This window comes from Terrapene carolina, unplaced genomic scaffold (genome assembly GCF_002925995.2).
Source record: "Terrapene carolina triunguis isolate 2854851 unplaced genomic scaffold, T_m_triunguis-2.0 Scaffold310, whole genome shotgun sequence".
Classification (NCBI taxonomy): domain Eukaryota; kingdom Metazoa; phylum Chordata; order Testudines; family Emydidae; genus Terrapene; species Terrapene triunguis.
The window spans coordinates 4,865,108-4,878,266 of record NW_020664661.1 but is presented as its reverse complement, the minus strand read 5'-3'; the positions used below and the strand labels follow the sequence as shown (position 1 = coordinate 4,878,266).

The 13,159-nt window shown below is 42.8% G+C and overlaps 1 protein-coding gene across 1 annotated transcript in view; it reads left to right on the top strand.

Moving 5' to 3' along the window:
• The window catches only part of GBF1 (golgi brefeldin A resistant guanine nucleotide exchange factor 1), a 191,172-nt gene that overhangs the window by 1,813 nt on the left and 176,200 nt on the right, over window positions 1-13,159 (top strand). Inside the window, exons 2-3 of the mRNA XM_029912871.1 lie at window positions 3,897-4,002; window positions 5,415-5,481. Coding sequence (XP_029768731.1) covers window positions 3,897-4,002; window positions 5,415-5,481 — 173 coding nt within the window. The remainder of the gene's footprint in view (window positions 1-3,896; window positions 4,003-5,414; window positions 5,482-13,159) is intronic.

Genomic DNA, 13,159 nt, shown 5'->3' with positions numbered 1-13,159 from the left:
TCCCTAAGTGACCCCCCTCAAGGATTGAACTCACAACCCTGGGTTTATCAGGCCAATGCTCAAACCACTGAGCTATCCCTCCCCCAATGTCTGTTCTGTGTCACCAGACCGTAGCACAGTATGGTGAAATAAGAACCAAACCTCTTGGGTTAATAAAAGTACTCTTCTGTGTTATTTTTTAGATATTAGGAAAAGCTTTCTAACTAAAAGAGGGGTTTAATGCTGTAATAGGCTCCTAAGGAAGGTTATGGAATCCCTATCAGTCCAACAGGGATGGTCTAGAATTACTTGGACCTGCCTCAGTTCAGGGGGCTGGACTTGATGACTTCTTGAGGTCCCTTCCAGCCCTACATATCTATGATTCTGTGATTTTTGGCCAGAGAATTAGCCTTAAGAGGAGTTTCTTCAACTGTTTCAGCTCTTGCAGCTCCCAGTTATTATACTGTATGTAAAAAGCTCAAGTGAATTAGACTTCTAAATCAACTTTCTATATGAAGATTTACAGGCAAGTGCAGGCTATATCACTGTATTGACTTGGTTTTTAGGTAGCCTGGCTAGCTGTGCAGTAGGCAGGAACTGTTGATGTGATTTGTGGACTGATGAATGTTCCCTAATCTTATTCCTTAATAGCAGTTTATCTGCAGTGAGACTTGACTGCATCCTGCTCAGAAATTTTCAAATTACAGTAGAACCCCGATTTTATGAACATCAATCTTATGAATGACTGGTTATGTGAACCATTTTTCTGCCACCAAAGTCATTTTTCTGCTGCCGAATGTGACTTCAATCCTTCAACCAATGTTCAAAAAGCTGTACAGGTTTGAAAAGGCTGAGAGATTTGGTGACAAAGATGATATGCAGTTCTATCAAACAAAGAAAAATCAGGCATACTGTATACATTTATCATTTGTATCAGTGAAAAATTAATAAATTTAACTTGTGCACCATATGTCCTGTAAGTTTGAAATGTTTAATTTTATGAACTTTCAAATACGCAGTTAATTCACAAAATAGGTGATCTACTGTCTTGTTATGAACATTGCACATCTGGCTCAACAGCAGCCTGGTTTTGAACTAAATCACCTTTCCCAATTGTAGAAGTGGATTGGATCCATTTCTGTGATTGCTGTCCATTGTGGTGGTTTCATTGGCATTGGGTCTGCAGGTAACTGGTATTCAGTAAGGGTCAAAAAAGGTGATGGAAAGAGGTGACTTGATGGAAAACTAACAGCTTAACCAGAGGATGGTGTTATCTCTTGGTCGTATTTCCCAAGGCACTAGCTTCCCAAAAGGACTCGAAGTGGTTTCCCAAAATAGTACACCTGACTCTTGATGTCTGTACCCAAGAGATGTACATATGTACTTGACTATTGAGTAACCAAGGGTTCCATCTGGGTGTGAGATAGTAGCATATGCCTTTGATGGCACACATTTGAAGCATTTTTGAATGTGGAATTGATGATGTAAGATCACACACAGGTACTTCAATTGATGATCATTTGGCTGCTAGAGAGCACTGCTGAAGGCTCTCATCAGCAGAATGATTTGGCAGACAAGAACATACTAACTGAAACTTGTAAACATTTCAGACTGATTCTAGCCACAGGATTTAGACCTATTAGCTAGAGGTTGATACAAAATAAGATAGGCACCTACAGTGGAGTCGCATCATAGGCGCATTTAACTTACACGATTTTAACTATACGTGCTCGGCAAAACAAAAAAAAAGAGAGAAAAATAACAATTTAAATACTGTACCTGTAGTGCGGGCGATTCCGCCCGCCATTCCTCTCAATGAGTGTTTGACTATACGCGATTTTTGCCTTACGCGCTGACTTCAGAACCTAACCCCTGCGTAAGATGTGACTCCCCTGTATAAGGTCCAGGACAGCATCTGGTGGGAAGCACTTTATCTGCTGTGGGGTGGGGAAGAAGACTTCTTTTCAAGGATGTCCTTGTACTCTGAATAGGGCACTATTTCATATGGTGTCCATCTTGAAGACACTTGGTTATTGCAGTAAAGAGGACCATGTAAGGGACTTTCTTCTTCCTCCCTCCACATTGCCCAGCCTACTGACTATTGGGGGGATTCAATACTTCTTCCTCCTTTCCTCTCTTTTCAAGTCCTATTCACATGGGAATAACTCCAATGTTTACTTTTGCTGCCACTCATAATGTTCCTGCATATTAGCAGTGGTAGTGTTATGACTTTTGTTATAGCTTCACTGCTGTCTCTAAAGATCTGAATAAAGCTGCAGTGATTCTGAGTAGAGCTAGATTCAGGAAGTCAGACCCTTCACCAGAAAGGAATATGTATTTGGGAGGGATGAGCTTTTGCTTCAAGAAGCTCAATTCCTTAAAAGTAGCTGAAATTTAACAGGTGTCTAGTTTTTATAGATTTTAAAGCCAGAAGGGGCCAGTAGGTCATCTAGTCTGACCTCCTGCATTACATAGGCCATATAATTTCATCTAGTTACTTCTGTATTGAGCCCAATAACTTGTTTGAAGCATATCTTCCAGAAAGGCATCCTGTATTGCATTGGGGAATCCGCCATTTTCCTTGGTAGTTTGTTCCAATGGTTGTTAATCACCCTGCCTGTTCAAAGTTCTACAAACAAAATTCTGCAAAAAACTTCCTTATCAGGGTCATAAGAAAGTGTCAGATCCTCTGATTTTTTTTTAAAGTATCTGCATTTGATGAATTCTGTAATTGTTCTGCTGATGTCTCAAACTCAGCTGATTAAAAATTAAACTTCTCATCTTTGCTTCCAGTCCCTCTATACATCCTCATTCCTTGGCTAGCCTTCCACTTCCTACTCATCTGGGTTTGCAGGCATGGTGTCCTGTCACTCTGGTCTCCTGATCAGTCCTGTTGCTTATTTGTCTTAACCTTAATCAGTCTGTGTGTTACTTACCACCCCCCATTTCTCTATCTTTGTCCATGCTTGGGTCATATCTAGCATTAATTACTGTAATATTGTATTCTTTTATCCATGCCTTTTCACTTCTGTGTACCTCACAGTCCATCAAAAATGTTGCTGCTTCTCCAGTCATACCATTCTTTCACCCCTCCCTGTGCAAATCCCTTCATTGGCTTTCTATCTCAGTACATCAAATTCAGGCTTCTCGCCCCTACATTCAAGGCCCTGCATGACGTCCGGCTGTCTTGGACTACATCTCTGCTTTTATCTGCTCCCATTTTCCCTCCCTTTGGTCTGTCCAATTCTGTAAACCTTACTTCTTCCTTGATGTTGTCCTGAACTTGACTTCATGCTTGTGTTCTTCCTCCTCCTAAGGTGCATGTGAAAGCAACATCTAACACAAATGGCTTTAATCTTTTAAAGTTTAACATCCCAAGGAGCTGCTATCCCAGGCAAATCAAATAGCAGTAGCCTATATAAAGGGCACAAATAAGAAGTCTAAGGCTGGTTTCCTGTACTATATAGGGCTGCAATGTTTACATAGCACAGTAGATGTGCATGGCGTTATACCATGGGTAAACTTATACTCATAAATAACAGGAATTCTTGTGGTTACTGGGAAATAAGTGAGACAGGTAGCTCAAGTGCAGTTGTTTATTACTGCACTTATCCCCTGATGTATCTAACTAGCTGCTTTGAATGCTTCTTATATGGAAAAGTGTGGTGTCTTTCTCATAGTAGAATAACTGTATTGGTCTGCACGTGGAAAACTGGGAATATACCCAAATGGTTCTATTGGGAACTCTCCTGTAACTAACCTACACTCTACAAATATTTCTCGCTTGTCAATTGCATCGCTACCGTGTCCCTTACAGACCTGCGGACCAGATTGATTTCCTGCCCAAGGCATTGGGTGATTCAGTGTGCTTTATTTTGAACAACTAGGCATTAACCTGGATTCTCTTTATTTGTTAGGACTGTCAGGATGGTGGATAAGAATATTTACATTGTCCAAGGTGAAATCAATACAGTGGTGGGTGCCATAAAACGCAATGCTCGATGGAATACTCACACGCATTTGGTAAGTTTGCTTGGGTTGGTGAGATCTGTTTGTGTTATGAAGAACCTAGAAACTGTAAATTTTAATAAAATCAAACTTCCTGTCTCCTCAAACTAAAGCACCCTACAGTAGTTTTCTAGGTTACACAGGAATAATAAGTTGCTATGGTTTGCTACTTTAGACAGCTTTGACCTTCTAACTGTATGTGCTTGTAAGCATGTATGTTGTACTGGTGAGCACCGAGAGATGAAGCTGGAAATCTATTGCCCCATGGGTTGGAAAAGTGACTGAGTTGGGGATATGATTATACATCCTCACACTCACTTTAACATTTTATTCAGACCCTTGTAGGAATCTCTCCTGGTGTCATAGGGAGTGTTTGAAAATACTGCCTGTTTCATTTTAGCATCATTTTACATGCCTTTTGTGTCCTGCCGTGGCTGACAGTTTAAAACCACAAGAGCCAAGAAATGTAAATTTGGGACATAGAGTAAGTTAATAAAAATGGGGCATTTTTCACCCTTTGTGTGGTACATTGTCACTTTATCTTTTTATGTCTGTTTTGTGACTGCTAGCTATGCCATTGACTGAAATAATATTCCAAAACCTGATTTGTTAAAAGATCACTAATGTGAGATTTTTGGTTCACATGATGTTCTCAGCCAGCATTTCAGTTTAGCAGTGTAATGTGTATGTGTTGTACTATATCTGTGATGAACTGTAAAATGGCACATGAAACAGATGGTTCTAATCTAGCATAAATGGCTTTAATTTCAAACGGCAGGTCTTTTTGCCTTCTTAGAAGCATTCCTTCATTAGCGCTTGGTGTCTTCCAGTAGGAGTTGTGGCTGCATGTGCATGCAGCTTGGAGGAACCACTGCCTGTGCTCATAAAAATAGATATACTAAATTATGGCTGTAGGAAATAGCTACTCTGGTAACTTTCTTACAGTGGCTCTTTTTTCAAGTTACTGTTGTAGTGCCAAGTATTGTTGGTGTGTTCCCATTATAAATCACTCTGAGGATTAAATTGGTTCATAAGGATTTGCTATGGGTGTTAATGTGGCATATATCTACCCTGAACGTTATTGAGTAGTGGAAAGAAAATCAGAATTCTTTCTTACGACAGTAAAGCGAAAACAGAGTGCTGAGTCTTGAGAGGGCATTCTGCTCTTGACCCCCAAGCTATACAGCAGTGGAAAATTGTAAAGGAAAACTGAATACTTTCCCCTGACCTTGATGGAATAGGGAGATTGAAACTAATGAACCCAACCTACCTATCTTCCCCTCTTTGGAAAATCTCTCAATACGGTTTGTCCTGAAGGAAAACTAAAAGGAGATGATATCTTTGTGGACCCTGCATACCTTTTTTACTGTGTGATTTAGGTATCTATCTGTCTCATTAAGTACTTCCTTTGTTTGTGTAACCTGTAGGATGAAGAACGGGATCCTCTGCTGCACAGCTTCAGTTTATTGAAAGAAGTGCTAAATAACATAACCGGTAAGTGCACATGTGCACTGTGCAGGTATGAATATACAATAGAACATGTGTAAATATGGTATGTCTGTACCTGGGCACAAATATAGCATCTTATGACTGTCACTTTTTACCCAAGAATCAGATATTTAGTAATGGAAAAGCACTAACACGTACACCCTTTATAGAAAATAGTAAATCAGTCCATAAATAGGGGAAATGCCTTTTTACTGGGAGTGTGTACACATGCTTATGACTAATCTCATGCCATTTATGTGCTTATACCAGTTACTCAAACATCTTGCCTGTGTTGTTAGACTTTCATCCACCTGAGAAATGTTGGTGTCTAGCATACCTGCTTGTTCTGAGGCATGGTATTGCTTTTATAACTTTTTCTGTAGCACTGGCTAATGAATCTCTGACCCCTTGAAGTTTATTTCATGACCATATGATCTGAGCTTTAGACAAACAGTTTACGCTCTGACCATTTGTTTTTTATATATTGTGTTGTGTTTATACAGTACATGTGAGGGACGCTTCAAATATATTTCTGTGCAATCTGTAGCCATTGTACCCGTGCCTCTCTGTTCACCCTGATCTGTCTCTATAATCCAGTATGTTTGTAGTATTATATGAGATCAGTACATAAACATATGTAGTCTTTCTGTCCAAGCTGTGATAAGTAATATATGGAGATATACCCATCTCATAGAACTAGAAGGGACCCCAAAAGGTCATCGAGTCCAGCCCCCTGCCTTCACTAGCAGTGTGTTTTGTTCCTGTACGTAGTCATGAGTGACAGGAAAATTCTGCTTGGAAAGGAGCCTCCCATTGTTTGATTTCTTCCGCCTCCCATCTCTTAGGACTGCAGGTTTGGTCACCTGCTGCCTGTAATTAATGGCAAACAGACTGCAATTTCAACATAAATCTCCTGGGTTCAGGGATGAAACCCTGGTTAGCCTTGCACTGAAGGGAGGCCAGCAGCTGTGATAGATGTTCCTGCAATGGTTGCTAGAATTCCACTATTGTTCTTCCTTCTTTCTGGAAGTGAACCTATGTGGATTAATTTCCCTGAGCTTTGAGAGGACAGGTCACTCTTATATGGTACGTATAAACCAGTCTGATAGGACCTCATTCTGAGCCAGAATGGGTCATTGGTACACTTTAATGGGCCAATAGCTCTCTGGAATGTGAGTCCTGCTAACTTTATTTTTTCTGGAGCAGAATGTCTTCTCTGACTAACAGTGTCAGGGCAGTTGCATTACTCTAAGCTAGTCATGTGTTGGCATGAGCCTTTCCCTCTCAGACTCACAAGTCAGGTGTGCATTCTGTTAGATCTCACCAGATTCGATTGTCTCATGACTGAACATAACAGAGAAACAAACTTTGCAATATTATGCAATGGCTGCTTCACTACTGAACTCTGTCTACAACCACAAGAACGTTAAGCTTCTTTTGAGTTGGTCTCTGCACATTCCCACTGGTGGGCTTTGCTCACTACTCTTTTGGCACTGAGTTTAGGAACCCACTAAGAAAGCAGTGTTCATTGAAACTCCAGGAGCATCACCTCCTGGCACTGAAGAGAGGTTATAGGAGTGAGTCAGTGGAGAGCTATAATTCCTTCCTTTTTCATGACTAGCTGCAGGCATAGGGGCTTCTGCTCTGTGACTGGAGAACTTGCTTGGTCTTAAAAAAAAAAAAAATCTGTTAGCTTGTAGTACAGAAATTTTAGGTAGGTAGTTTCTGCCCGGTTAAATTTCTCGACTATGTTTTGGTTCTGAGGCATCATGTCAGAACCCAAAGTCCTTGAGCAAGTCCGTTTAAATGCTTTGGAGCCAAGTACTCCCTGGAATCCCTTTATGCCTAACACCTGAAAGGATAGGGACGTTCTGCTCCATTCCTTGGTTGTAAGAAGTGATTTCATATGTTACCACTGCAATGGCTCTCACTTGAATGAGGCTGTGATTCTCTCTGAGTTGGGCCTCCTGAAGCCCTTTCCTGGCAGTAATTAGAGTAACAGACATTATCAGAAATGGTGTGTCAAGCAATAACGAAATTGAACTGGAGAGTCGTGATATTTTCATACAGTCACAATGAGTAGCTGGCAGGGCTTGGTGAACATTTGGGCACTGTCCACAATAACTTCTCTCGAATGAATTCAATCCAAACCACTAATTGCTCATTGTAAAGAGAGAGTTCCATGTACTGAGTAACCCAGAAGCTTCCTGTGAGCTCCCGAGGGATTATGCAAAAATGGCCTGTGTTCATTCTGCCATGGTGGTGTCGAGTGCCTGCTTGTGTATGACATTAGTGTGTGATCTCACTTTGATCACAAGGTGCTCTCCTAAACAGGCAGTTTCAGCACCAGTGACTGCTCTGATTTTAATGCCTGAGAATAGGAGACAGATGCTTTACCCAGTTTGACTGAGCCTTAGGCATGCGATGGAATCCAAGCAGTGCTTTGTAGTATTGGTGGAGTCTGCTGAAGGATGTCCACTACTATGCTAAGCCCAGCACCTTCTCTGGGCAGTGAGGCCAGAGCTTAGTTCTTGTCCAGCCTTTCTTTTCATGTCTCTTTCATTAACTCATGGAAGCACATGGCTTTTATATTTAAATTTATTCAAGCTGTAATCTTTGACATTTGAGTTAGCTTTTAGTACAGTTTTGCATTTATAGTAATATATATTATGTATTTTCTCAGTCCCCCAAGAATCCATTTTAATCTGTTCCGGATGCAAATTTCAGACTGCCTTGTCCCATCTCCCTTCTTGCTCTCCCCCTTTTCTCCCCCCACGGAGCATGTTTGATCAGGTGTGGCAGGAATATCCACTGTCAAGCTGCGCCCTTTATATTAGTCAATATTATCCTTCCCTCCCTCCCACTCCCTTCGTTCTCCTCTGGGCTTTACCAGTTGATTTATAATTTTGGAATTCTCATCGGAATCTGTAATACAGTTTGTTCATTATTTAACCAAAACCTGTTTAATGAGCAGAGAGAGGCAATGTAAATGTTAGGCAAGTTGCAGTGGAGTACCTTTTGTTCTCCTCTGAGCTGGTGGGTATTTAACTCTGTCCTGACTGTAATGCTTAAATACCCTGGCCTGGGGTGTAGAGGTGCACCCCATTGCCTCCAGCAGCTCAAGATTTTCACTTCAAAGGGTTGCTCTTCAGGATTCAATAAACTGCATAATACAGTCATAATCTGAATTACCAACAATAATGATAAGCCCCCACTAACTTGTGGGAGCCCATCTATTCACGAGATAAGCAGAGTTTCAGGTGGAACCATGTTCAAGCAGACTCCTAAGGGTAGTGTCTGTAGAAGAGACTCTTGTTCATTGGGAAATATTAGTGATGTAGAGCATGGGATTTGTTAAATTTCTAAAGTTCATGTAACTTCCATAGCAAAGGCCTCTTGTACTCCTTGGACCTAAACTTTGTAACATGAGCCTGGATTCTGCAGTAATTTGGTGCTGAAACTTAAACTGAAGCTGCCTCAGAATTTAAATTTTTAAAGATGTTTTTAATAATTTGAAAATGAATAATACAGTTACTACAGTAGACCCAGTGCGTTCTCTTGGATGGTGTCCCTAACCTGTTTGCCAGAAGCTGGGAATGAGCGACAGAGAATGGATCTCTTCATGATTACCTATTCTGTTCATTCCCTCTGGGGCACCTGGCATTAGCCACTGTCCGAAGACAGGATACTGGGCTGGATGGACCTTTGGTCTGACCCAGTATGGCTGTTCTTCTGTTTAGCTTACTTTATGTTCTCACCTTTTCAATCATCATTTTTGCTGTTCAGTGTTCTGCAGATTTTTGTATTGATGCACAGTTGCAACAAAAATATTAGGTACACAGGAGGTCTTGGCAGTGGGTAGGGGGCATTTGGGGCTTTTGGCACATGGGGAAGTTTGGGAGGCAATCTGCGATAAGCTTATTAGCTGAACATTTCTACTAAAATAATCAATTAAATAGTTTTGCTCATGTAAGTCATAGTCTGGCTGGGAGTCTTGTTTTGCTAGGCACTACAAACATGAATGGCTTCATGACCTTCTCATAAACAAACTAGAGACAGAGCCTAGATGAAACTAATATAAGGTGGGTGCACAACTGGTTGGAAAACCATACTCGGAGAGCAGTTACCAGTGGCTTCCAATAGAGCTGGAAGGGTATGATGGTTGGGGTTCCACAGGGATCTGTCCTGGTTCCGGTTCTATTCAATATCTTCAAAAATTATTCGGATAATGGCATAGAGAGTACACTTATAAAGTTTGCGGAGGATACCAAGCTGGGAGGGGTTGCAAGGGCTTTGGAGGACAGGATTAAAATTCAAAATGATCTTGACAAACTGGAGAAATGGTCTGAGAGAAAAAGGATGAAATTCAATCAGGACAAATGCAAAGTGCTACACTTAAGAAGGAATAATCAGTTGCACAAATACAAAATGGGAAATGACTGCGTAGGAAGGAGTACTCCAGAAAAGGATCTAACAGTTATAGCGGATCACAAACTAAATATGAGTCAACAATGTAACCTTGTTACATCCCAGAATGATTGCTTTTTTTTTTTTTTTTTTTTTTTTTTTTTGTATTAGCAGGTGTGTTGTAAGCAAGACACAAGAAGTACACCTCTACCCCGATATAACGCGACCCGATATAACACAAATTCTGATATAACATGGTAAAGCAGTGCTCTGGGGGTGGGGGGAGCTGCACACTCCGGTGAATCAAAGCAAGTTCGATATAACGCCGTTTCACCTATAACATGGTAAGATTTTTTTGGCTCCCGAGGACAGCGTTATGTAGAGGTGTAGTTCTTCCACTCTACACAGCACTGATAAGACCTCACGTGGAGTATTGTGTCCAGTTCTGGGTACCACATTTTGGAAAGATGTGGACAAATTTTAGAAAGTCCAGAGAAGAGCAACAAAAATGGTGAAATGTCTAGAAAACATGACCTATGAAGAAAGACTGAAAAAAAAATTGGGTTTGTTTAGTCTGGAGAAGAGAAGACTGAGGAGTAGGGTTGCCAACTTTCTGATTGCAGAAAACCGAACACTCTTGCCCCGCCCCTGGCTTTTCCCCAAGGCCCCACCCCTTCTCTGAGGCCCCATCGCCCACTCACTCCATTCCCCTCCCTCTGTCGCTCGCTCTCCCCCACCCTTGCTCACTTGCTCATTTTGACTGGGCTGGGGCAGGGGGTTGGGATGTGGGAGGGAGTGAGGCCTCTGGCTGGGGGTGCAGGCTCTGGGGTGGCCTGGGGATGAGAGGTTTGGGGTGTAGGAGGCAGTGGGTTGAGGTACGGGGGAGAGGGTGAGGGCTCTGGTGTGAAGTCAGAGATGAGGGGTTTTAGGTGCAGGAGAGGTCTCTGGGCTGGGGCCGAGGGGTTTGGAGTGTGGGGGGGGTGTGGGCTCTGGGAGGGAGTTTGGGTGCGGGAGGGGGCTCAGGGCTGTGGCAGGGGATTGGGGTGCAGGAGGGAGTGCGGGGTGCATGCTCCAGGAGGGGACTCAGGGCTGGGGCAGGAGGTTGGTGTGCAGGAGGAAGTGTGAGCTCCAGGCAGCACTTACATCAGGCAGCTCCCACAAGCGGCTGGTATGTCCCTGTGGCCTCTAAGTGCTGGAGTGGCCAGGGGGCTCCATATGCTGCCCTCGCCCGCAGGCATTACCCCCACTGCTCCCATTGGCTGGCACTTGGGGCGGGTGCTGCGCGTGGAGCCTCCCTGGCCGCCCCTGTGCCTTGGGGTTGCAGGGACATGTTGGCTGCTTCCGGGGAGCTGTGTGGAGCCAGGGCAGGCAGGGAGCCTGTCTTAGCCCCGATGAGCCACCAACTGGACTTTTAACGGCCCGGTGAGTAGTGCTCACTGGAGCTGCCAGGGTCCCTTTTCGACCAGGCGTTCCGATCGAAAACTGGATGCCTGGCAACCCTACTGAGGGGGGACAACAGTTGTCAAGTACATAAAAGCTTGTTATAAAGAGGGTGATAAATTGTTCTCCTTATCCACTGAGGACAGGACAAGAAGCAAAGGGCTTAAATTGCAGCAAGGGAGATTTAGGTTAGACATTAGGGAAAAACTTCCTAACTGTAAGAGTATATAAGCACTGGTACAAATTACCTAGGTGGAATCTCAGTTGTAGAAGGTTTTTTTAAGAACAGGCTAGACAAATACCTATTTGGAATGGTCTAGATAATATTTACTCCTGCCTCAGTGCAGTATACTGGCCTATATGATCTGTTGAGGTCCCCATCCAGTCCTACATTTCTATGATTCTCTGTCCTGAACCACCTACACATAAACAGTGACATCTAGGTTTAGTCCACAGTAGCAAAACAGGTTGGAGCCATAGTATAGACAGAGCTTTTGAAACTGGAGCCTATTTTTACCACAACTTAAACTTAGACCCGCTTTTCAGTAAGTTGAACTTAAATGCCGGTAGCAGTATGTCCAAGTGCCAGAGCCTTGGCTACATTGGAGCTTCCGCCAGTTCTAATGTGGGTTCAGTTGAACTGGTGGAAGCTTTTATTTGAAATCAAAGACAACTTCAGTCTACACTGGGGAAACTTCAACTCAATGGGGTTTTACCTTGGAATGGAGCAGTTAACACAGTTAAGAATGATGATTTCAGGCTGACAGTAAACTCAAGACATTAATGCTATAGTTGCTGTGGTTTGTGCATAAAAATGTTTATCCTTGCAACTTTTGTGGCTTTTGAAGTCATGGGACGCTGCTGATAGTTGTGAAGCTTGAGCAGAGCTCATAGCTGGAGCTACTGCTGTATGTCTCCTCCTTTTGGAATAAGTTATGAATGGTACTCTATCCTAAAGGTGCTGGCTTGTAGCAACCTGTGCTTATCAGAAACAACCCATAAGGAAAACTGCTTGTCACCCACTAGTGCTTTCCTCACTCAATTCCCATAATCAGAGCAAGCTAGGATTTTAATGAATGAGTTGCTGCTTAATGCTGTGTACAGTGCCTTGTAGGCAGTCAATTCCTGTCCTGAACTCTCCTGCACAGAAGAATCTTGTGCATGTCAGTGGTGTAGTAGGAGAAGCAGGTGTCTGTGGAAATTGTGTGCATCAATTCTATTTAAATAAGGCTTATACTGGATAAACACAGCTGTAAGAAGGTGCCTGTTGGAGTAGGGGGCCATGAGTGCCATGCTTGGGAGGTTTGAGTCCCTTCATCCTCTAGGCCCAGGAGTTCTGAGTTAGAGCATTTCAATAGAAGCTGCAAAGTGAGCCATTAGAAGCCCTCTGACTTCATGCACACTCATGACATCTTAAATGAATGTGTGTATATCGGGGTCAGAGGAATCACTCCATGGCTTATTTCAGACAAGAAGCTGTTGAAAAATCTCCATCCTGAGGGGGTTAGTTGGGTGCAGTTAAGAGCTGGCTAAAGGTCAAACAGTTGTAACCATAAGAGAACCTTTGCCCAGCCTGCTAATTTAATACACTTGTGGTAGCCATCAGTTTGCTGGTACTGAAATTGGATTCACACCTCACTTTCTCATGTCTCAACTTTTCATAGAATCATAGAAATTTAGGGCTGGACAAGACCTCAAGAAATCATCACAGCATAGGTGGCTGGATTTGATAGGACCAAGTGACTCTAGACCAGTAATTTTCAACCAGGAGTCTAGGAGCCTCCTGGGGGGCCACGAGCAGGTTTCAGGGGGGTCCACCAAGCAGGGCCAGTGTTAG